Source organism: Pseudonaja textilis, chromosome 12 (assembly GCF_049901715.1).
Source record: "Pseudonaja textilis isolate UNSWEBS1 chromosome 12, rPseTex1.2, whole genome shotgun sequence".
Classification (NCBI taxonomy): Eukaryota; Metazoa; Chordata; class Lepidosauria; order Squamata; family Elapidae; genus Pseudonaja; species Pseudonaja textilis.
In genome coordinates, this window is record NC_142001.1 from 997964 (window position 1) to 1022592 (window position 24629).

The window sequence follows — 24629 nt, forward strand, 5'->3', positions numbered from 1 at the left end:
ATAATTTGCAAATAGAATTTATGTGGTGTGTTGTATAAAATTTTTAAAAAGTATAATATGCTTTGAAATGCTGGTGTTAATAAGTATAACATTAGTTAGATTTTATCTTCAAAACTAGCAGCTGCAAATTACATCAATATATGCATTATGCAACGAAGTTTTCTGTTTTTTTTAGCTGAATATTTAACACTAAGGTTCCCACTAAATTGTTCCTTATTGTTGCTTGTGCATGTTGCAAAAAAAACAGCAGGTACACAGAAAGCAAATCAGGCAACAACAACTTAGAAAGGAAAATGGGCTATTCAGTTTCTAGCTTCCCTCTTGTGCTTCTGCTAATCTGTGGTGTTACATAAATATTTAGGACAGGGGGTTCTAACATTCAATGGTTTAAAAGTAAAGTATACACATGAAAAGGTGAAATAGATTGCAGAAGGATGATTCAATAATGTATTTTTCCCATGCTGTGATCTGTCCTAACAGTTGGCATATAATAATTCTTGTGAGAAACCGAGCTGGAAAATTTAGCTGTCAGACTTAGTTGTTTTTCTAGGTGTTATGCACATTTCTTTTCTTTTTTGTTTCTATTCCTTTATAGTCTACACATTGCAGATTTTGGTTCACCTGATGTCATAGATACCTCCTCTACTGGTAGTCCTTGCCTACAACTGTTCATTTAACAACCGTTTCCAAGCACTGAAAAAAGTGATTTATGACAGGTCCCCACACTTAAACCATTGCAGCATCCCCATGATCATGTGATCAAAATTTGGTTGCTTGGCAACTGGCATATATTTATGATGGTTGCAGCATCCCAGGGTCACGAGATCCCCATTTGCGACCTTCCCAGAAAACTTCTGACAGGCAAAGTCAGTGTAGGAAGCTTGATTCACTTAATGGCTACATGATTCACTTAACTGAAACAATTCACCTAATAATCATGGCAAAATTGGGCGTGACTTAAAAGTTGCCTTGCTTATCGGCAGAAATTCTGGTCACAATTGTGGTTGTAGATCAAGGACCACCTGAATATGAACTGAACTACATCTGCCCTTTTTTGAAAGGGGAAGATGGATTCACTTAATAATTGCAGTGATTCACTTAACAACCATAGCAAAAACAGTTGTAAAATCGGGCACATCTCACTTAACAACTGCCTTGCCTAGCAAGGGAAATTTTGATCCCAGTTGGGGTCATAAGTCAAGCAAGTATAACTACAAAAACACCACAATGCTCTCTCCCAGTGCAGAATTAATCAAACTAATGGATTTTTCTAAAATTGATTTTGTAACCACAGTTGTTTAGTAAACTAATATTTAAATGCTAACTATGTGGGAGAAAATATATGTAAAGTAATTTTGATGGACAAACATGAGAAAAATGCAAATATTCACACCTTCTAGGATGTATATGAAATGCAGTGACCAAGTTTTTTTCTTTTTTAGATCCAAAGGTTTTGCAGTATTATTTTAATTTGGGCTTGCAGGTAGGTGCTCTATAAAAGTCTAGTGGTACAACCACCTTTTGTGAGAGTGGGATGTCAGTCTTTGGTAGATGCAGATGTTTTTCAGAATTTTCTGAAGTCTGACAGGGAATCTTTGTTTGAAGTCTACACAAGACCTGCAGCTGTTCTTAAAAGATTATAAATATATTGCTTTTATCCATGCTGACTTCCTAAGCTGCTGCTCTCTAGTTAGGTAAATATTTCCCAGTGCTGACAAGCAGATTGTAAGAGAAGCAGTGCTGATGGGTATGACAAGAGTTACATTACTTCCTTAGAGCATGCCCATTTTCTTTTTTTGTTAATGTTTACAAAAGAAATAGATTCCCATTCTTCTTCTGTATTATTTGTCTCACACATAAAGCACAGAAAAATAATTTCTGCTCCTTTGTAAAGGTTGTTGTTTTAACCATTTAGTTGTGTCCAACTCTTGGTGACTTTATAGGCAGGTGCTCTTTATGATACCCTGTCAAGCACAGCTTCTTTCAGTTGTTGGATAGTCATCTTTGTATCAGATTTGTAATAGCACTTAAATAGCACTTAGATTTCTATACCGCTCCACAGTGCTTTTACAGCTCTTTCTAAGCAGTTTACAGAGTCAGCATATTGCCCCACAACAATCTGGGTCCTCTCTTTACCGACCTCGGAGGGATGGAAGGCTGAATTAATCTTGAGCTGGTCAGGATCGAACTCCTGGCAGAGTTAGCCTGCAACACTGGATTCTAACCACCATGCCACTCTGATGGTTATTATAAGTAATACTGTAACTAAATAGTTTATAAACAGCAAATAGCTCTATTGATTCCTGTAACCTTACCTCTTCCATCTCAAATAAATCTTGCTAAAGAGAAAAAAATTCAGTTTGGAAAGAATTTTAGGCTGCCACTAAACAGTTTGTCCACATTTTAGAACAAAGCATTCCTGTAAATGGTCTGCTGACTAGGATTAAGTTGTGTTTTGTCCTGGATCCAGTGTCTTGTGTAAAACAGTTGATTTATGCAGGGTACTTCTTAAGTAGATCTAAACGGTCAGATTTTAAAAGCTACTTTGCCAGCCTGGGCAGAAGTAACTTACCTATTTAAAATTTGTTTTTCTTGCCTTGAATTGTGTTAGTATTACCACCAGACCTACTGGAACCCCGTGATGTATGTACAGCAATCACCGTCACCACCACCTCATGTGGAAACCTACCAGACCTATTCAGAGCAAGTCTCTGTGGTTGATTCATCAGCACCTCTGCCTTACAATGAAGTAGAGAGGAACGATCTGAGCCAGATGCCTGCAGACGCCTCATCAACCGGTTGGTCTCTGTCTATTTTAAGTTTAAGAAGGTTGAGTTGAGTGTCACCAACTTAAATTCGGCATGGCAAATTCAATACAGGTAGTATTACCTTAATTGAGCTCAAAATTTCTGTTGATAATTGAGACATTTGTTAAGAGAGTTTAACAAATTCTGGTCGTAATTGTGATCATATGTCAAGGATTACTGATACATTCATAGCTTCCACCCAGCGTTCAACCAGAGTGATGAATGGCCCGTTTGAGGCCAAGTCATAGCAATAGCACTTAGACTTATATACTGCTTCATAGTGCTTTACAGCCCTCTCTAAGCGGTTTAGAGAGTCAGCCTATTGCTGCCAACAATTTTGTTAACCTGTTTGTCTGTCTGATTTTTTTGAACTTTTTTTTACCTCTTTATAGCATAATTCCTTCTAGTAACTTCATTAATGATAAAGTTACTATTTTATTTCATTTTAGACCATTTTGGTCTAAAATAATAATAATGAAAAGAAGCATAATTAACTCATTCTTTACCAGTACAGTGAGACTCTGGTAAACAAGATCAAAACAAAAGGATTTTGTAGATCTAATATAGCCTTTGAATAGTTTAAAAAGGTAAAGGTAAGAGAGTCCCTGTGGATATTACTCTGCTAGTTGTTGCTGACAGGGCAGTGCTCAACTTTATTTCAAAGCCATTGAGACAGCGGTGTCTGAAGACATTTCTGTGGTCACATGGCCAGTCATGGAGCACTGATAGCTTTTCACCAAAGTGGGAGCTGGGCAAGGAGTTGGGCAAGGATGGGAGCTTGCCCCAATCTTGCGGCACTCGGGTCTCGAACCTGGGCTATGGTTTTCTAGTCAACAAGCTCAACTTCTTAACCTAACTACTGAGTCATTGCACTGCCCTGAATAATTTAAAATGATAAAGATACTCAGCTGAATTCCTGATGACTCGTCAGGACATAGTTATGTAACAAGATGGAAGTAATTTGCTGTTTTCTTTTTTGTGTGTGTAGTATCTAATTGTGGGATTCATCTGCTGTAAGTATAGGTAGTCCTTGACTTCCAGCCATTTGTTTAGTGACTGTTCAAGGATACAACAGCACTGAAAAAAAACGGATTTATGACCGTTTTTCACACTTAAAACTGTTGCAGCATCCCCATGGTCATATGATAAAAAATGGAGGCTTGGCAACTGGTTCGTATATATGATGGGGTTATGTGGTTATCTTTTATGACCTATTGACAAGCAAAATCGGTGGGGAAGCCAGATTCATTTAATGAGTACAGTGATACATTTAACTGTGGCATGGCAGACTGGGGCAAAACTCACTTAACAACTGTCTCCTTTAGCAACAGAAACTTTGGGCTCAATTGTGGTCATAAGTTGAGGACTACCTGTATTTCTCTGTATACTTTTTGAATATCAGTCAAAATATTCAAAAGAAGATTGAGCTTCTACCTGCTCTAGGCTAGGCAAAGAACTAAGCTCCTCAGTTATCCTGAGCTTTGGATTATAGTTTCCTTCAATAATCCAGTTACAAGTCTGCCACTTTCCAATTTTAATAATAATTCCAGACTTTGCAGTAATACTAATATATTTTCTCCCTGAGGAGCATGGAGGGGAAAAAAGACAGCTGTGGTGAGAAATAGCATTTTTCTTTTTGATAAGAAAAATGAACCATTCTCTTTCCTGCCAGGAGATATTCCTTGGAGCTGCTCTGAGGTTTTATTTTGTTTTTAAAAAAAGCACCTGAGGGAAAGCAATTCTGTGGCAGAACACGTGACACACAGTTCATCGTGGAAAGGTTCCTCATTTAGCACATATTCAGTTCATACTAAACACTGTTGGAACATAGATTTATTCAGTCACTGGGATCGCTGAATTAAGTATTTGCTTTGCAATTATGGTACTGCAGGAATGGAATTTCATGCTTCAACATGAGTAACAGCAGCAATAATAATTTGCTTTCTGTTTTTTTATGTGTGCTTCAACATACAGTGCGTGCTGTGGAAGAGATGAGGATTTTATGCAGTTAGCTAAAATTGACAATCTTGCAAATTGCAATATGTACATGTAGTCCTTGGCTTTGTCCACAATTGAGTCCATAATTTCTATTGCTAAGCAAGATTTACTCCATTTTATAACCTGTCTTGCCACAATTGTTAAGTGAATCACTGCAGTTGTTAAGAAACTAACATGGTTGTTAAGTGAATCTGGCTTCCCCCTTGATTTTGCTTGTCAGTAGGTCATAAATACATGCCAGTGGCCAATTTTGATCACATGGCTGCAGGAATGCAGCAATAGTTGTGTGAAAAAGTCGTAAGTCACATTTTTCAACACCATTATACAGTCTTCATACAGTCACTAAATCAATGGTTCTAAGTTGAGGATTACTGTAGTACAACTTTAACCCAGTTTGATATTGTCCGGACACTTGGTTATTTATTTATTTGTATCCAACTTTTATTATTTTTTCAAATAACTCAAGGAAGCGAATGTACAGAACATAGCTTTCTCTTCCTATTTTCTCCACAACAACCCTGCAAGGTGGGTTGAAAGAGAGTGACTAGCCCAAAGTCACCCAGCCATCTTTCATGGCCAAGGAGGGATTTGAACTTGTCTCTCAGTTTCTAGCCTGGTGCCTTAACCACCAGACCAAACTGGCTCTCATCCACTCAGCATGGTTGTTGTATCAGGTAGGGGAGGATGATGGAAGTTTTCCAGTACAGTGGTGGTTGATAAATTGGGAGAGACTGATGGGTTTAATTGACAGATAAATCCACCTAATATAGTTATATAATTCAAATCACTGTTGTAAGGTCTGAAAAACCAAGCTGGGGACAGATTCTGGAAAAGGGTTCCATGATTGAGAAGACTTAGTGGCATGAGGTGTCTTAAAATGAGGACTAATAGACTGAGAAACAGTTTCTTTTCCAAGGCAGTAATTGTCTTGAATCAAACAATGCATTTGTGATTTAGTCCTATTATTATTATTATTATTATTTTAATTTTTAAATACTCTAGTGTGATTATGATGTGGTGTTTGGGGCACTGTGCTGGAGTAGCTTTCAAATTTCATTCTATTCATGGAATGCAATGACAATAAAGGTATTCTATAACAAGCAATGAAAAAAAATGAATTAATCATTAGGGGATGAAGAAGATGAAGAAAACAGAGGTCTTGACACATGTGTACATGTGATTTAATTCAGTGGTTCTCAGTCTGTGCATCCTTGGGGGTCCATGATGTTATCACATGGGGTCCATGAAGGCTTGAAGAAACATGATTAAAATATTTCTGGGGGTTCATGGCCACAAAAGGTATTTAAAGGGGGGTCCCTGGTGAAGAAAAGGTTCAGAACCACTGATTTAATTGATTCTGTTCTGTAAGAAAGCAGTGCAAGCCATGATTTAGTTCAGTGGCCTAAGATTTAGTCCTTTAAAACAATACCTTTATTGAGGTCAGTAAAGGATATATAGAATTAGGTTCAATGAGATCAATTAAGCAACTCCAAACATTTCTTTACAATCAATTTCCAGTCTGATAATTAGAACAATGTTTAGGACCTTAACCATTTAATTATTTAAAGGTCCAAGAAATGCATCCTCTGCTGATCTTTTATGTGCAATGTTTTCCTCTTTTTCAGGTGCCTTAGCCATCCCAGAATCCTCTTCACCTTCTGGAACTGTCTATTACCCTGTGGTAACAGACACATACACCCCGTCTCCTGTGCCAGGATATGAGTCTTGTGTCTCATTTGTGCCTGCATACCACTGCATCAGTTCTTGGTATCCAGTCAATGCATCCTATGGGAACTCAGCTCGAATCCATAACAATATCAATCCCAGCCATTTCCACCAGGTTAACTACGTCACCTCATCCACCTCACCGCAACCACATTGTATAGCTCAAAGCATGTAGATTCAGAAGGATCAAATCTGGGGGCCTTCCCCTATTTGGAATTATAATTCCCAGAATGCCATGGCACATCCAACTGCCTAGAATTTAAACTAAACCAGCAGTCTTCAACCTTGGCAACTTTTAAGACTTGTGGACTTACAAGTCCCAGAATTTCCTAGCCAGAACATGAATTCTGGGAATTGAAATCCATAAATCTTAAAGTGGCCAAGATTGGAGACCCCTGATCTAAAGGTTATCCACAACTCTTCCAGCATTTTATGTTAGATGGTTCATTTCTTGTCCTTCTACCATACTGTTCCATTTGCTAACCGTGTTGTGGTCAGCAAGGAGATTTTGTTTATTTTTTTTCATGTTTTGTTTCAATGTTGATTTGTATTTGTGGTGGGGAAAGGGTGCAGTCTTTAGCACCTTAGTGCCATGGACAATGCTGTAAAGTTAAATTTTCATTGGTTATTGCTGCATCAAAAGAGCATCTAATGTGTTCAGAGGATTTTTGTTTAAATTATTGGCATTTTCTGCATCACAATAATGTTCATTAAGTCATTAGCTAAATGGCTTAACTCTGTAATGCTATTCTTTATCAGATTTCATGGCTGTTGACTCTAGGGCATCATTTCCTCTTTAATATAAAGGCAACAACAGTGGAAAAGAATGTCTGACATTAGAAATTTTGGACCATTTAATTTTGCTGATGCCACTCTACCTTGATTATAACACCTTTTCACAGTGTGTTTGGTTTAAAAGACAAAGTCATATTGACTGTTCTCTTTCTTTAGTCTGGGCTTCTGAAAGTGAAGACTTAAACCTACTAAGGCCTACTATTGTTGTAGTCTGAATTCTATTAAAATAATTTGCACTAATGGTGGTAAAATTGTGGGAGAGGGCTAGAAATTTGGCACTAAGAATACTAAATAAATTTTAAAAGCACAAAGGCTTGTCTAGTCTTTCTTTGTTTGAGTGAATGAAATGGGGTCAAGTATATTAAAAGTACCAGGCTGGATTTCGACACTTCAAATTACATCAGGTCAGGATAGAGACATCACCAGAAATAATGTGGAACAGTTTCAGATTGCTTTGATAAGACCACACTTGGAATACTATGGGGCTGCGATGGCTCACGTGGTAAGATTCTGGGCCTGTGCAGTGCTGAGGTCGGCAGCTCAGTGGCTTGATTTCCTTGAGCAAATAAACAGTGGAAGGACAAGAAAGAGGTCTCCCCTGAATGCCAACCGGTATTCAGGCATCCCGTGGGTAAAGATAACACCACCTGAAAAAATTCCTTTCACAGAGGCAGCCAGCCACCTCAGTGATCCCTGGCTAACATGTGCCATACATTAAATTATTTAAAAATGGAATACTATGTCCAGTTTTGGTCACAACAAAGATGTTGAGACTTTAGAAAGAGTGCAGAGAAGAGCAACAAGGGCCACTGGAAACTAAAACCTGGTGAATAGTTGCAGGAACTGGGTATGTCTAGTCTAATGAAAAGGAGAACTAGGAGTGAAGTGTTCCAATATTTGAGGGGCTGTCACAGAGAAGAGTGGGACAACATATTCTACAAAGAAACTGAAAGCAGGACATAACAGTAACAGGTGGAAGGCCAAAGAGAGATCCAACCTAGAACTCAGAAAGTTCCTGACAGAACAATCAGTGGAATGGCTTGCCACCAGAAGTTGTAGGTTTTTAAGCTGGAGGTTTTTAAGAAGACACTGGACAGCTATTTATCCAGAATGATAGAACATCTCCTGCTTGAGCAGAGATTGGACTAGAAAACCTCCAAGGTCCCTTTCAACTGTTATTCTGGTAAATAGATTTGAGTAACAGAATCTTGAAAGTCTGGTAGTGTTTCCTGTTCTCTCCCTCTTACATCAAGAATGTCAAATAGAGTCACTAAGTTTCTTTCTTCCCTGGCATTAACTCATATTTTGCTAACAGTCTCTGTTGTCTTTTCCAAAATCACCTCTGTGATTCTCTACATCAGGGGAAAAGACAAAAGGCAGGTTGGAGACACTGAATTCTGTTTTTTGGAAAATTTAAAATACCGCATCAAAAGACTCCCTTGACATTTGTTCGGCTATGGAGTTGCTGGTTGCCTTACAGCATGTAATCTTTTCCTCTCTGTGTCCTGGGTGGTGTAATCGTCTTTTGCAAATTTCTGACAAGCAATATCAATGCAGAAGCCAGATTCACTTAACAACATGGGATTGTGAAAAATGGTTATAAGTCACTTTTTAAAGTGCCATTGTAATATTGAACAGTCACTCCCTCCCTCCCTCTCCCTTCCCTCCCTCCCTCCCTCTGTACAAGTCTTAGAATTTGAAACACCTGCCTTTTGAGAAAAACTATGTTCTCAAGAGACAGGTGTTTCTTGTTCTAACAAGAGTTGTATAGACAGACAGACAGACAGACAGACAGCAATAGCACTTAGACTTATACACTGCTTTGTAGTGCTTTACACCCCTCTCTAAGCAGTTTACAGGTTACAGAGTCAGCATCTTGCCTCCAACAATCTGGGTCCTCATTTACTGACCTCAGAAGGATGGAAGGCTGAGTCAACCTTGAGTCAGTCAGGATCAAACTGCTGGCAGTAAGCTAGCCTGCAATACTGCATTCTAACCAATGTGCCACCATGGCTCTTTATATTACACTTCTGTGCAATGCTGATCTAGCTGTATGTGCCCATCTGTGGTGTGTTACAAGCCTCCCTTATTGGCAGAAGCAACAAAGTTCTGAACACCTCAAATTTTCATTCATTCTAAGTTCCTCACGAGAAGATAATACTTTGCTAGATAGTTAACATTTAAAATTGACATGGAATAAATTCTAGCTTCAGTATACAGCATCTAAACTGAACATGGAGAGGTAATAACCTTTTTTCATCAGATGGAGCCTCCAGCCAGGGAGACCTCCTCTATCACCCCAAATGCACATAGAGTGCAGAGGTTAACAGACATTTTATCTAAATGCTGGTGGCTAAATGTTCTTTTACAGCACTTGGATCCAGTTTAAAAGGTTTCAGTTGTGAATTAAATAAAAGTGTGTTGAAGGTCCAAAGACTAAGAACTACTTTTTTAAGGTTGGCTGGGGAACTTTGGGAGTTGACGTCCACAGATCTTAAAGGGGCTGAGGTTGAGAAATACTGCTGCATTGCTTTGTCTAATAAGACTAGTTCTGTATTTCCTGAAAGAACAATCAGTGGAACAACTTGCTTCCAGAAGTTGAGGTTTTTAAGAGATTGGACAGCCGTATGTCTAAAATTGTATAAAGATTCTTGCTTAAGAAGGGGGTTGGCCTAGAACAGTGGTCACCAACCAGTGGGCTGGGGACCACTGGTGGTCCGTGAGAAAATGATGGTGGTCCGCAGAGAAATGTCACCCCCAAAGCAATTAATCCAGGCTGTGCGGGAACACAAGGCTGCTCCGCCCACATGGCCCGTGGGAACACAAGGCTTGCATTGCTTAAAACATGAGGTAGTGAGGGGAGGGGGAAAGGGCAAAGGAGGGGGATTTGCCCCACTCACCCCACGCGCCTGGCCTGGCCTGGCCATCGGGCTGCTTCTTTCTGCTTCTTTCTTCTGCTTTTGGCTGCATGCAAGGAAAGCAGCAAAAGTCTTTCTCTCCCTCAAACTCTGCCAGAAATGAGTCTTTGGGACCCTGCAAGGCATCCTGCTCCAAGAGGCTACACCGGTGCAACGTCTCACAAAGACTCATCTTTGGCGGAGTTTGCGGGAGAGAAAGAACGACTTCTGCTGTTTCTGCTGCTTTCCTTGCATGAAGCCAAAAGTCTCCCTCTCGAATGGAGCTGTATCGTGCGATCCCAAATAAAAATGATCGGTGGGAAAACAGGGTGGGGAATTTTCCTGCAGACTTTTTGGGGTTTTTTGCCAGGGTCTCTGGTCTGCGGGATTTAAAATTATGAGTTTGGTGGTCCCTGAGGTCCAAAAGGTTGGCAACCCTGGCCTAGAAGATCTCCAAGGTTCCTTCCAGTTCTGTTATTCTGTTAGTTGTTTGGCTGCAATTTATTGCTTTATAAATTGGGTTTATTCCAGCAAATATTTAGTTTTCTGCAAAGAGCTTTTCTGTTAGGCAAGGGAGATGACTCATAAATCTGGATGAAAAATCTTGGGTTTTTGGACATATGTTGCACTAGAGTATTTGGATAAGTGAATGCCCAGCTATACCAATTTATGCAAGCTCGTACTAAAATTGCACGTTGCACGAGATGTGCAGTTCCTGCTAAAAGATGCATTTCTCTGGATAGAGAATCTGGGAGCTGAAATTAATTATATCAGTTGTTTGCAATGATTGGATTTTCCTTTCCCAAAGTCCTCTGAGATGGGACAATCAGGACTGAAACTGAAGTGAGGCATGGAAGCCTTCCAAATTGGAAAGATGAGAGCTTTTGCACCAGTAATTTGCCTGGAGAAGCACCCATTTGTTTAATAGGAACATTTTATGTCGCAGAATTTGTAGTAAGAAGCAGCTGAATCTAGACTGGAATGGAAAGTTACGGCATTCCTATCTCACAGATTCTCACACACAGATTGCCCTTAAGAATAACACATCCATGTCCTGTTATGGAGGCCAGAAAGCAAATACTAATTTAACAACTGCAGTGAGTCACTTAACTGTGACAAGAAAGGTTGTAAAATGAGGCAAAGCTCACTTAACAAATGCCTTGCTTAACAACAAAAATTGGCTCAATTGTGTCATAAGTCGAGGAGTACCTGTACTGAGATGTGGAATCATATTTGTTTTTTAAGGTAGGTGCAAGATAAATGGAAAGATGATCTGAATGAGAAAGTGCTGAGCAGAAACATTCTAGCTGTTATAGCAACAAGTGGGATCGATTTTATAGAATTGGACTATTTCCTCTTTAACAGGGCTGTCAAACTTGTGGCCTGCAGGCCAGATGCGTCACGTACTGGCCACACCCACACCCAGTTTAGTGAAGGGGAAAAAAGTCACAATATGTCACATGATGATGCTGTGATGATGCAAGTTTGATATCCCTCCTCTATGGGGCTCTTGGTTCAGTTGAGCCGTTGGATAAAGTGGACTATTTTGTTATGCTGTGCTTTTCAGCTGCTTATAAATAAAGTAACCTGCAGAGTTCCTGGGTTTGATCACATTCCAAAATCAACTGATCTCCAGAACGTCTCCCTTCCCAGAAGTTAAACGCCACACAGCATTCCTTTGATCCACCTTTGTAGATATGTTAGAGTATGATTTAAATAACTGTTAGTTTTAACAGAATAGCAGAGTTAGAAGGGACCTTGGAAATCTTCTAGTCCAACACCTTGCACGAGCAGGAGGCCTTACACCATTCTGGACAAATAGCTGCCCAATCCCTTGGAAAAAAAGAGTCAAAAAAGAGACTTTCAAATTTTTGGACAAGCTGCCATGATTCAAAGTATATGAAATGAGAATTTCAGGAGTGTCAATCTCTGCAAAGATTCAACTCATCCCCAAAATGTATATAGTGAAACACTGAATGTACCAGGAGTTCTCTGGGTTGGCACCATTGCTGCTGAGCATTTAATTTTCCTAAGTCCTGGAAAATACACATCTCTGAAACTGCTGAGTTGCTACTTTTGCTGATGTTATTTCAAATAAAGCCAGTTAATGCTGCTGAGACATTGGATCTTAATATTACAACTACCAGGCTTGTCTTACAGCATGAAATGATTACCAAAGGAATTATCCATAATCCAACACCAGAAAAAGCATAAGAATTTTCAAACTCTGTTGTCAATACTCTTAGAAAGAATTTGAGGTGCAAATCCATCCATTATTTCCTGTCTGGAATGCAGGTATGTGTAAAATTCAAATAGAAATAGAAATAGCACTTAGACTTACATATCACTTCACGGTGCTTTACAGCCACCTGTAAGCAATTGACAAAGTCGGCAACTTGCCCCCAACAATCTGGGTCCTCATTTTACCGACCTCGGAAGGATGGAAGGCTGAGTCAACCTTGAGCCAGTCAGGATTGAACTCCTGACAGGCGGCAGAACTAGCCTGCAAATACTGCATTCTAACCACTGCACCACCTCGGCTCATGTGATGTGCTTTTATTGCATACTTGCTCAAGAGTCGAGACTATTTAGTTTGCAGAAAAATCCCTGGGACAGTTTTATAGGTGAATTGGAGAACATTACTAGTACAGGGTGAAAAGAGGGTGATCTGAACACGGGGGCATGTGTGTGTGTGTGCATACACTTATGTGCATCACACCCTATACATAATCGTAGGTGAACCATGTGTTTGCATGTATGCTTTGGATACCTGAACACAGTAAATTCTAGAGTTCAACTTTTAACTCATGGTAATCGTTTACATTAAGAAAACAATATGCAACTTTAATAAAGGACATACAGTTGAAATCATGAAAGTTGTATTGCTTGAAAGCGAAAAGCCCATTTATATTTGGAACAGTCCCCCTACCAGTAGCCTCAGTTGGGTCTTGGCCTCCTTCTAAATCGCTTCACATCTGCTGGTCCTGGACAGTGATCAATGGCCAGAAGATAAAACGTAAGACATTGGGAAGCAGAGTCGCTAAACAAGTTGAAGGTCAGAGAGAAGTTGTTTTAGGGACACTAATGTTGAATTAATAAAAATGCACCAATCCAAAAGTGATGGCAGGAATAACCAGAACTACACAGAGGACATCCTGAAGCCCATTTGAGGGAATAAGTATTCTGTAGATTCTGACATTTTTTAAAGGCCTGGACCTTTCGAATGAAAGGTTTGGCATCAGTAAGTCTAAGAAAGCAAATTAAAGAAAAATGGTGTGCTGTGGCTATCAAATAAGCTAAAAGAACCTGGGGCCTATATTTGTCAAGGACAAACTGGAAAAGAGGTATCCCTAACTATGAAGAGTCTATGATAGCAAACAGTTTCCAGGGTGCTGATGTTCTAGGCCAAGGGACTAAGTAGCTCTACCTATAGGCGTGTGGTGACCTGCTCCTCCTGCCCATCATTCCATTGGTTCCTAAACATGTCACAAGCATCTCCCCATGATTCAAAAACATCATCCGAAGAGCCTATGAGTTTGGAATTTGAGGAGCAGATGCTGGAAGCACAGTGAAGGGAGCTGGCACAAACCACAGGGCACTGGCTCTGTCCCATATGCCTGATATTTGAACTGTAGCCCACCTCATTGAGGTTAATTTCACTTTTGGAGCAATTATCTCGCTCTTTTGTCATCTGAGAATATTTAATGTCTTGCCACATGTAATGGGGCTGGATGACCCCATCCGAAATGGTATACATGGGCTCTTGGTTGGGTTCTGCAAGATGTCCGTTCATCTTGGAAAAGAGGAGACCCAGCCTCTTGAAGGACTCCTTTTTTGAACTGGAGAGCCTTTGGACTCTGTTGCCATTGCGAACGAAGGAGCGCTTGCTGATCCCATTGCTTTTTGGTTTTTTGTTCCCGGTCTCAATGCCAGACATGGTCTTAATTAGAGTTGACACATTGAAGTCTTTCTTTTTGTTGGCCACCCCAAAGGAGATGCCCTTGGCATTGGAGGTTTCCCCCATGCATTCCTCAGAAGCATCTTCTTTTTGGGAGACCTCCGTGCTACTGGTGGAATAACTTCTTCTTTGAGGCTTCCGGTTACCCAGCAGATCAAGGACTTCATAGCGGAAACTGGAAATGTCTTGTTTTAACTCCTAAGAGGAGAGAAGTCACAAGAGATGATTGACACTTTAATGCACACCAGTTGCATGGCTTTGAACACTTTCCTCAAGAGATGACTAATGCATTACAAGAATTGCAAATCTTTCATTTTTAGCACAGTGGGATAGTTCTATTGAACAGAGCTCAGTGAAATGGCATATAATGATATGGAACAAAACCTTTCAACAAGAGTTTGACACTAAAATGTGGAGATTAGGGAACAGAAAGTGCCTTAAGCTTTCTCTCTCCTACAGACCAGGCACATAATAGTAACTAAATGTTTACTTGGAAATAGAAAATAAATATTCCAAAGTTTTTGTCCGTCCTCATTTCATTGTCTTTGCATTTAGAAAAGCAAAATGTGAATGGGCTCATGTTGTACCAATCTTGATAAATAATATTTAACAGAAAAAGTGAGATGCTTCTTGGACATAAAATGGGTTCACCAACCCCAGCCAAAATCATGTCCATTATAATTTATCATGATGTATGAAGCCAGCTAAAGGTGATTTATTTAGCAAAAATATAGTTAAATTCATGGCTTAGCATAATATATTAACTACTTCAATATAATTGATAAACCATGAGTTAGCTGAGTTCAGTTATAGCTATCAATAAGCATGGTTGAACATGGCATGTAAAGCTTATTGTAGTCCATTCTCCCTCCCTCCCTCTTTCCATCTCTCTCTCTTCATCTCTCTCCATCTCTCCCTCCCTCCATCTTTCTCTCTCTTTCTTTCATACCAACATCCCACTGAGATTTTACCTTAAAGTTTTCTTCAGTTAAGCCTTCATTGGTTTTTGAATTCCTTATCATGGCAGCAACATATCTCTTCACCAGATTCCTGATCACTTCCTGAAATAAAAAGCACCAGAAATTTAACATTCTTCCAAGTCACCACAATATTCAGTAAGGGCAAGAATCACACTCCACTCATGGACATTTCCTTCCCCTTTGAAATTATTTTGAAATCAAATTGTTTTATTCAACTAAATGAGGAAGATGGAAGTATTTAGCAATGAAATAATAAAGATATACAGAGAATAACACAACCGTGCTATCGAGAATAGCACAACAGTTATGCTGTCACTTTTTTTAAAAAAACTACAATATAGATGCCATTGATTATCCTGTTAACTCGAGATATTATCAATAAATTAATTGAAAAGTTATTCAGGAGCAAAGAGCTAATTATATATACAGAATTAATAAAATGGCTGCAAATTAAAAACCCTGACTGATTTGTAAGCCTGCTAAAAATACCATGGATGCAATGGGGAAAATTAATTCCATAAGCAGAAAACAATTCTGACATTAGAGTGAATTAAGTAATTAGTTAATTAGGCATAAATGACAAATGAAGTTGCGTCCCTTCCTTGAAACAGGTTTACTTTGTCAAATGACTCTACAACCTGAACTAAATTATGCAATTTACTTGATAACATTATTTACAGTGTACTAAAGCCAAGAGGGTATTAAGCAAATTAAGTCTTCCCCAAGTTGGTTTAATGAACCATGGGAATGCATGCAACAGAATGAAAACACAGACTATAAGAATGGCATCACATGATTAAACTCAAGAGCAGATAAAATTCTGCATTAATTGATGTACTATGCTTGCTTATTTTGACAAAGACAACCTAAAGCTGTTTAGATATTTATGGATTCTAGTGGGAATCCATCACAACTTGAGATAATGGAGGTCATTGGTGGAAAGTTGCATGGCTCTTAACCATGAAATAGGGTTTAAAATGCCACTGAGCCTTCACATCTTATGACAGTAAAAAAAAAAGGTAAAGTTTTCTCTGTGTTAGACTCTAGGACACAATGCTCATCTCTGTTTCTTGGCCAAGGGAGCCAGCATTGTCTGAAGATGCTTCCATGGCCGACATGATTATAAGCTGAGGTGCACAGAACACTGTTCCCTTCCCACCGAAGTGGTACCTATTTATCTAACTCGCATTTGCATGCTTTCAGATTGCTAGGTGGGCAGGAGCTGGGACAAGGAATGGGTCCTCACTCCATTTTGCAGAGCTCAGGTCTTGAACCCAGGCTGACAAAATCAGCATCTTTAACCACTGAGCCATTGCACTCTCCTTATGATAGTACATTTCATATATTAATCACAGCATGAAGTTGTTCTTTCTTTTTTGGGACAAATGGTCATTTTAAGATCTAGTCTTCAACATTGTGGCACTGGGACTTAGGGTTTAAACTGGGGACATCTCAAAATATTTTGAAGAACAAAATAAACCTTGGAAGATTCTACACTTCCATTTCAGAATTCAGGCACCTAAAAATGTGAAATCAAACATAAGGCCCGAACCAAATAATCAAAGCTTGCTGCAGTAATTTATTAAACAACACATGCTGGTGAGACTCCTTCCAAAGAATTTTTTTTAAAAAATAATTTTATTCAGAATGTTAAAATACAAATTCCCAAAAAGAAAGGAAGAAAAGACAGACAAAGCAAAGCTGGACAAGACCAAGAAAAAAACAAATGTGCATTAAAAAAAAACATATACCCCGCCCCCCACCAGTTGAATACTGATAAATATATTTTAAAAATAGTAATTCCCACCCATCCCTGGAAAACAGGCACACAATTTTTATAAAGTTCTACAACACTTTACCCAACCCATTTGATCTGGCATCTATCCATCCATCACCTATCTGTCTGTCTGTCTGTCTGTCTGTCTATATCTATCTATCTATCTATCTATCTATCTATCTATCTATCTATCTATCTATCTATCTATCTATCTATCCATCCATCCATCCACAGTTAACAGGTGAAAGCAACAGCAGCTTCAGAGACTTCTGTTAATAGTCAATTATTGTATTTCACTTGTAGAAAGTCCATAACAACTTCTAGTCTACCATAAGCCACCACAATCACTCTCTCTTGTCTGTGCAGAATCAGATATTATCAACTGATTTTTAATAATAAGGCTTTTTCTTAAAATATTATCTGGGGTTTTCCCCAACAACAGGATCCCAAACTCATAAGCCTCTGTTGTGGGTATCTCCATAATGTTTGTTGTTCAAAAAAAAGAGAGAAACTCCTATTGTCTCCAAAGAATATTCTCTCACACACACAGAGCTGCACTTTTGTTTATACAACTCTGAAAAGTAGGAGAGACTAATGTATAAGCAACAGACAAGAGGAGCATTATATTCATTGGTAAAGGATCTCAAGTTACTATAGGTAAGGGACATCAGGTTACTTCCTGCACCTGTTTTCATTCAGAAATTAAAAATAGGAGGAATAAAACAATAAAATAGAAAAGAAAATGTATCCCATAAATCAAGAGGAGGGAACAGTTTGCGAATGCCAAATGTCATCCAAGCTTCTTGGATGAGAAGCAAAATGTCTTCAAAGAAAAACCAGAAAGTCCAGTTGCCTCTTGAAAAAGCACCTTTGAGACAACCATGACCTGAATGAGAATCTTCATAGGCAACTAGGACAACTTTTCCCATTGCAAATCTACGGGATTGTTCCAATAAGATAACAAACATTGGCCTTATATCTCTGTCAATTGATTTACTTGATTCCATTGATCTAAGAACTGATTTCCTGCACAATAGATAAACATTGCATTCAATTATTGGAATTAAAACCCAGCATAATGAAGCACTTAGCTCTGTTAAACTGCAGACCTATGCATGTTACAGATCCCTTCTAAATCTGATTCACTAATTAACGTCTTAGGGCTTCTAGACGGGCTGTCAAAATCCTGATGCCCACTAGAAGGCAGAAGAGATGCAGAGAAACACAGTTGCCCAGTGTAATTTTTAAAAAAATATTAATCTTCGTTTGTGTGCAACTTTTCACAATATACGTTCAAAGAAAATCATTTTTTCCTCTTTTCTCAGGTTTTTATTTAGGGAAAGAGATTGAAATGTTAGGGGAATAGAATTCTTGTTTTTGCTTCTAAGGAAATTAAAGTTTCATTCATCTTTCTCTATATCTCTATTCCTCAATATTTGCTATCTGGCAAACAGTTGGAGGTGCTTCCTCGCCAATTATTCTTCTTTTGCTGTCTGATCAATGAACCTTTGAAATGGCATCAAACAACACAAGAAGAGATCACGCAAGATAATTTATCCTTCTACTTTGTCCTGATGCAAAAATCCACCCCTCTTGGAGCATTTCATATTTTCCTTGCAATTTTGAGGGTACTAAGATGTAGAACTGTTGGCACAGTAAATTCTCTAATTTTGGTCAACTTCTCAACCAAAAGTTAAAGAAGTTGGGAACAGCAATCATGAGTTGCATGAAACTACAGAAGGAATTGCTCAGATTGTCTGATTTTTTTTTTAGTTTGGAGCAAAATTGATTCTCTAGAAAAAGCACTTGTAAAACTAGGAGAGGAACAGGCATAGCAGCACAGGCTTGACTCCATTCCAAATCAACACTGGCATAATCAATTTAGAGTCATTACATTCTCATAAGCTGCTCAAATCCAACCCATCTTGAATTGTGTTGACCCTTCTCTGGAATCAATTTAGTGTTAAACTTTACTTGACTAGAGTCTTGTGTGTAGGTATTTCTACTTTCTATTATGCAACTGAATGGATGGTCCAGATTCTTTACGCCTTATACACTGCTCAGAAAAATAAAGGGAACACAAAAATAAGACATCCTAGATCTGAATGAATGAAATATTCTTATGAAATACTTTGTTCATTACATAGTTGAATGTGCGGACAACAAAATCACACAAAAATTATCAGTGCAAATCAAATTTAGCAACCCATGGAGGTCTGGATTTGGAGTTACACTCAAAATTAAAGTGGAAAAAACACTACAGGCTGATCCAACTTCGATGTAAAACAAGTCAAAATGAGGCTCGGTAGTGTGTGTGGCCTCTACGTGCCTGTATGACCCCCCTACAACGCCTGGGCATGCTCCTGATGTGGTGGGGGATGGTCTCCTGAGGGATCTCCTCCCACACCTGGACTAAAGCATCCCCCAACTCCTGGACAGTCTGTGGTGCAACGTGGCATTGGTGGATGGAGAGAGACATGATGTCCCAGATGTGCTCAATTGGATTCAGGTCTGGGGAACAGCAGGCCAGTCCACAGCACCAATGCCTTCGTCTTGCAGGAACTGCTGACACACTCCAGCCACATGAGGTCTAGCATTGTCTTGCATTAGGAGGAACCCAGGGGCAACTGCACCAGCATATGGTCTCACAAGGGGTCTGAGGATCTCATCTCGGTACCTAATGGCAGTCAGGCTACCTCTGGCGAGCACATGGAGGGCTGTGCGGTCCCCTAAAGAAATGCCACCCTGCACCATTACTGACCCACTGCCAAACTGGTCATGCTGGAGGATGTTACAGGCAGCAGAACATTCTCCACAGTGTCTCCAGACCCTGTCACATCTGTCACATGTGCTCAGTGTGAACTTGCTTTCATCTGTGAAGAGCACAGGGCGCCAGTGGTGAATTTGCCAATCTTGGTGTTCTCTGGCAAATGCCAAACGTCCTGCATGGTGTTGGGCTGTAAGCACAACCCCCACCTGTGGACGTCGGGCCCTCATACCACCTCATGGAGTCTGTTTCTTACTGTTTGAGCAGCCACATGCACATTTGTGGCCTGCTGGAGGTCATTTTGCAGGCTCTGGCTCCTGTCCCTCCTTGCACAAAGGCGGAGGTAGCAGTCCTGATGCTAGGTTGCTGCCCTCCTATGGCCTCCTCTACGTCTTCTGATGTACTAGCCTGTCTCCTGGTAGCGCCTCCATGCTCTGGACACTACGCTGACAGACACAGCAACCCTTCTTGCCACAGCTCGCATTGATGTGCCATCCTGGATGAGCTGCACTACCTGAGCCACTTGTGTGGGTTGTAGACTCCGTCTCATGCTACCACTAGAGTGAAAGCACCGCCAGCATTCAAAAGTGACCAAACCATCAGCCAGAAAGCATAGGAACTGAGAAGTGGTCTGTGGTCACCACCTGCAGAACCACTCCTTTATTGGGGATGTCTTGCTACCTGCCTCTGCTTTCCACCTGTTGTCTATCCATTTGCACAACAGCATGTGAAATTGATTGTCAATCAGTGTTGCTACCTAAGTGGACAGTTTGATTTCACAGAAGTGTGATTGACTTGGAGTTACATTGTGTTGTTTAAGTGTTCCCTTTATTTCTTTGAGCAGTGTAGTATGACACAATCTGATTTGGAATGTCATTTCTGTAAACCAGTGTTTCAACCACTTGGGAAACACAAGTTGTCTCTTAACAGTCCTGTTTCAATCCAATCCAACCAATTATGTGCAAATTATGCCCAGTAATTTAAGATTAAATTAAAAACAACTCATAGCATAAATCTTTTTGAGCACTAAGACAGTGGGTGAATTTTTTTTTCTCTGCCAAGCGAATGAGGGGGAATGATGCTTTTTATGACTTGCTGAGATATTAGCCACTACTAAATAAGAGAACTGAGACAAGAACTACTTTCTGAATGGCTCCCATTGTCCTTTTTAAAACCAGTGTGCCTATTCAGAATTCTTTATCCCTGTTGCAGGACCATGCTGCATGCTAAATTGTCAAAACCAATTGAAGGTATAATATGGAATCAGGGGCATCTGCAGGGTTGACCCACATAAAATGGACCTGGGGACCTGACATATAGTTGCAGATGCTATCTTAACCCTCTTGTAGACATCTCTATGTGTTATAGTGACAAGTAGGAGTACAGTGGCTTGAATGGTTGGAACACTGGGCAGGAGGTTAGCAAGCCCATGTTCAAGACCTGAGATCTGCCGTGGGGTGGGGTTGAGCTCCAGCTCCTGCTGGGGACATCTAAGAAGCCGCTAACTGGGCATCTCCAGGGAAAAGGTGACATCACCAGAAAATCTTTTCAACCCGGAAATGCCTTGATGCTTCTGATATGAGTGCAAATGAATCTAATCATTCAGAAGTATTATTTTTAAATGAAATAAGTGAGCTGGAATTAGGATGACAAATCAATTTCACCAAAAAGGGATATTATAAATATACCATATAAATACTTAATAAATCTTTTTTCAAGTTGAGTCCATAGCATATCCTTCTTCAACCCAGTGCCTTCAATGTGAAGGATCACAACTCCCATCAATCCCAAAAACCAGTAGCAGTGATGGGGATTGTAATTTCACTTTATCAGGGACATCAAATTAGAGGAGGTACCATAGAAGATCTAAGGACACTTAACAAAGCAGTTTAAAGAATGGAGTCATTTACCTGGTAATGTTGATTCTGAATCAAGTTGTCTGCATGACGTTCCTGAAATGAAAAATGGAAATAATGTATAGAGATGAAGCACACAGCCATAAGACTTTCAGTTGCTTACTAATAATAATAAATATTATAATAAAAATTTTACTGATTTTCTTAGAACTTATCATCTAGTGGACATAAACTACTCGTGAACACATGTGCATATTCTCTCTCTCTCTCTCTCTCTCTCTCTCTCTCTCTCTCTCTCTCCCCTTTCAAAGTCACCAAATGCATCTTATGGTGGTGAATTCCATAGGCTATGTCAGTGGTTCTCAATCTTTTCTTCACCACAGCCCCCTTTTAAATACTATTTGTGACCACTGACTATTGCTATGGTCCCCAAGACTTAATTCAAGATTTAAATCATAACATTTTTTTCAAGTGTTCATGGATGCCCTGTGAAGACATGGTGCCCCCCGCACCCCCAGGAGGTATGGGACCACAGACTGTGAACCACTGGGCTACATATTATGTGCATTACTAGCGAGGAGACTATCAAAAGAAAGACAGGACTGATGTCCTTCACACCTACTCCTTGACCACCATGCATTAAATAATTGCAGGAATATCACACTCATCCAGTAACATTCTTTTTTTTTCTCCAGAAAGATATTACAAAAGTAAATTTCATCAAACTGAAGAGGTTGGAAGAAAACACAAAATTGTCCAGGACGGCCCTAAATCTCCTGAGTCTGCATGCCACACACACGATGAAGCACAGGAAAGGAGTCCAGCTGCTGAGCTGGCAGGACCAAAGTAGTTGTGCCTGCTTTTTCAGTGGCTTTACAAGCTTATGAAAATAAGTGATCAATTACAAAATCTTCTAAATCAGACCCTTAGATCAACTGGCAGGAGGTAGTAAGGGAGCAAAGTAATGAATTAAATGAACTGCTTGGGTGTAGTACATTTCAAATGCCTTTGATTGTCTGTGTATGAGGCGTATCTTGATAATGAAAAGCCACCCATTTAGGCAGACTCAGCATCACTTTGCTGTCCCATAAAATTAAGGTACTGGACTCCTTTGATGGGATTGCTTCAATCAGTGCCAGTTGATTAAGCTTCTCTGATGCTTTGCTAGACTACTGGGCATAGTGCCAAGCATCAGGTTACTTAAGTGGGAATTGGGGATATTAGAATACCAAGTCTTACAGGTCCTTCACAACAGTGGCTTTGTCATGGAGAGTCCCAAACAGTTTGAGAGAGGGTTTTAACGGTAAAAACTGGCAACTATTTATGCCAATTCATCTGACCTATTGGCAGATTCTTTAGCAAGGATAAATTATTTATTTGATATTATTTGGCATGGAGAAGAAGAAGAAAGATGGACATCTAGGATCAGAGAAGGATGCTAAGCTTCTCATGTCAATTCATTAGACTCATCAGTTAGAAGGGGTTGGAGAGGACTAGGGGTGACATGATAGCAGTCTTCCAATATTTGAGGGTCTATCATAAAAAAGACAGGGACAACCTATTCTGCAAAGCACCTGAAAGTAGGACAAGAATCAATGGATGGAAACTTATCAAGGAGAGATCCAACCTGGAATTAATAAGAAAAATCCTGACAATGAGAAAAATAAACAAGTGGAACAATTTGCCTCCAGAAATTGTGAATGCTCCATCACTGGAACTTTTAAAGAAGAAATTGGATAGTCATTTGTCCACAATGAGACTGTCAGCTTTGGAATCCTTATTCATTGCTACCACATAGCTTGAGAAAGTGGGAGGGGGGGGTGATTTCTGCAGGCATTGAGGCATGCAGAAGAGAGACAAGATTTAGGAGCCTGGCCCAAAGGATCAGACTCGAGGGGGAGTTGTCAGACAGGACCGGAAGAAAAGCTGACTGAACAAATCTCTTCCTCAAGCCCTCTACATACTGCAAGGGAGGTAGATTGGAGGTGTGGAGCCCCAATTGCATCATATGCCTCCCAAGACGGCAACCAGGGGATTACATCCCGAAGCCAGTCGTTGGCAGGAATCTCAGAACAGCTTCACCAACTAAAAGTGGAAAGTTACGTCTCAAAGCCACAAACTCTCCAGGCAAGCTGGATCATAACACAGCCCACTTTTACCTTCCCCAATTTAAGAAGGGAAGGAGAATTCAGTCTGGTATCAGTTGGAGATGGCCAAGCCAGGTAGGATCGAATTTCAAAGGAGAGACAGGAGACGCAGACTAAAATGGCTATGGTACGAACTCCAAGTCCTCCCCTCCACACAACTAGAAAGGAAATTGCCCCTGCAGAAAGTATCCCTCCAGGGTGGGGATTTTATCCTGGCCAAGGGTGGGTCCAGTGCCAGTGGATGCCAGTGCCAGCAGTGCCCTGGCCACAGAGAGAATCAGCGACCCCTTCCCAACAAAGGGATCTGCACAGGCAGCAGGCGGCAGACGCTCCCCCGCTTTCCTCAGGCAGGGAATAAGGCAACAACCGGCCTCTTCATGGCAGGCCCCTAATCAACCCCCACTCGGAGCAACCCTGCAGAGGCCCTTCTTCCAGAGAGCCCCAACCCAGCCAGGCCTCAGAAGACCCTTTCAAAGTAGGTACATGCCTTGTCAGGCTCCTTTCATTCCAGCTCAGCCTGCGGTTGCCAGGGCGATACCACCTCCCCCCCCTCCCAGACCAGACCAGATGCTGTTCAAGGTGACTTTTGATGACGGCATGAACATTTCGCTTATTTCCTCACTCGAATCTGGTCTCACAGATACCAATTTGGAGGCCAATATGCAAGAGAGTGCGATCTGGTCACTGCAATAACAGATGGGATGAATGAGGGGGATGCTTCTGACTAGGTGGCTCAATTGCACTATGAACAGGCCCCAGAGCTACAGGATGTTTATTCATTTGTTGAGATTCAGATTTGAGAATCCAGACAGAGTGGGGGGAAATGAGGACAAATTAATGGAAATGAAACAGGGCAAGCGACCCTTATCAGACTTTGTATGGGACTTTAGAAGGGTCGCAAGCCACCTCATGGACTCGCCTG

At 40.3% G+C, this 24629-nt stretch overlaps 2 protein-coding genes across 3 annotated transcripts in view; one reads left to right on the top strand and one right to left on the bottom strand.

The window, feature by feature from the left end:
- Positions 1-6816, top strand: part of ALG13 (ALG13 UDP-N-acetylglucosaminyltransferase subunit) — a 62759-nt gene extending 55943 nt beyond the window's left edge. The window contains exons 26-28 of the mRNA XM_087941270.1: positions 1443-1483; positions 2612-2798; positions 6431-6816. Of these exons, the coding sequence (XP_087797396.1) occupies positions 1443-1483; positions 2612-2798; positions 6431-6705 (503 nt within the window). The 3' untranslated portion in view covers positions 6706-6816. The remainder of the gene's footprint in view (positions 1-1442; positions 1484-2611; positions 2799-6430) is intronic.
- Positions 6817-13045: 6229 nt separating this feature from the next.
- The window catches only part of TRPC5 (transient receptor potential cation channel subfamily C member 5), a 271919-nt gene continuing 260335 nt past the window's right edge, over positions 13046-24629 (bottom strand). For both annotated transcript variants that reach the window (XM_087940859.1, XM_026703135.2), the window contains 3 exons: positions 21615-21656; positions 15152-15241; positions 13046-14378 (listed from right to left, as the gene is read on the bottom strand). In XM_087940859.1, coding sequence (XP_087796985.1) covers positions 13650-14378; positions 15152-15241; positions 21615-21656 — 861 coding nt within the window. In that variant the 3' untranslated portion in view covers positions 13046-13649. The remainder of the gene's footprint in view (positions 14379-15151; positions 15242-21614; positions 21657-24629) is intronic.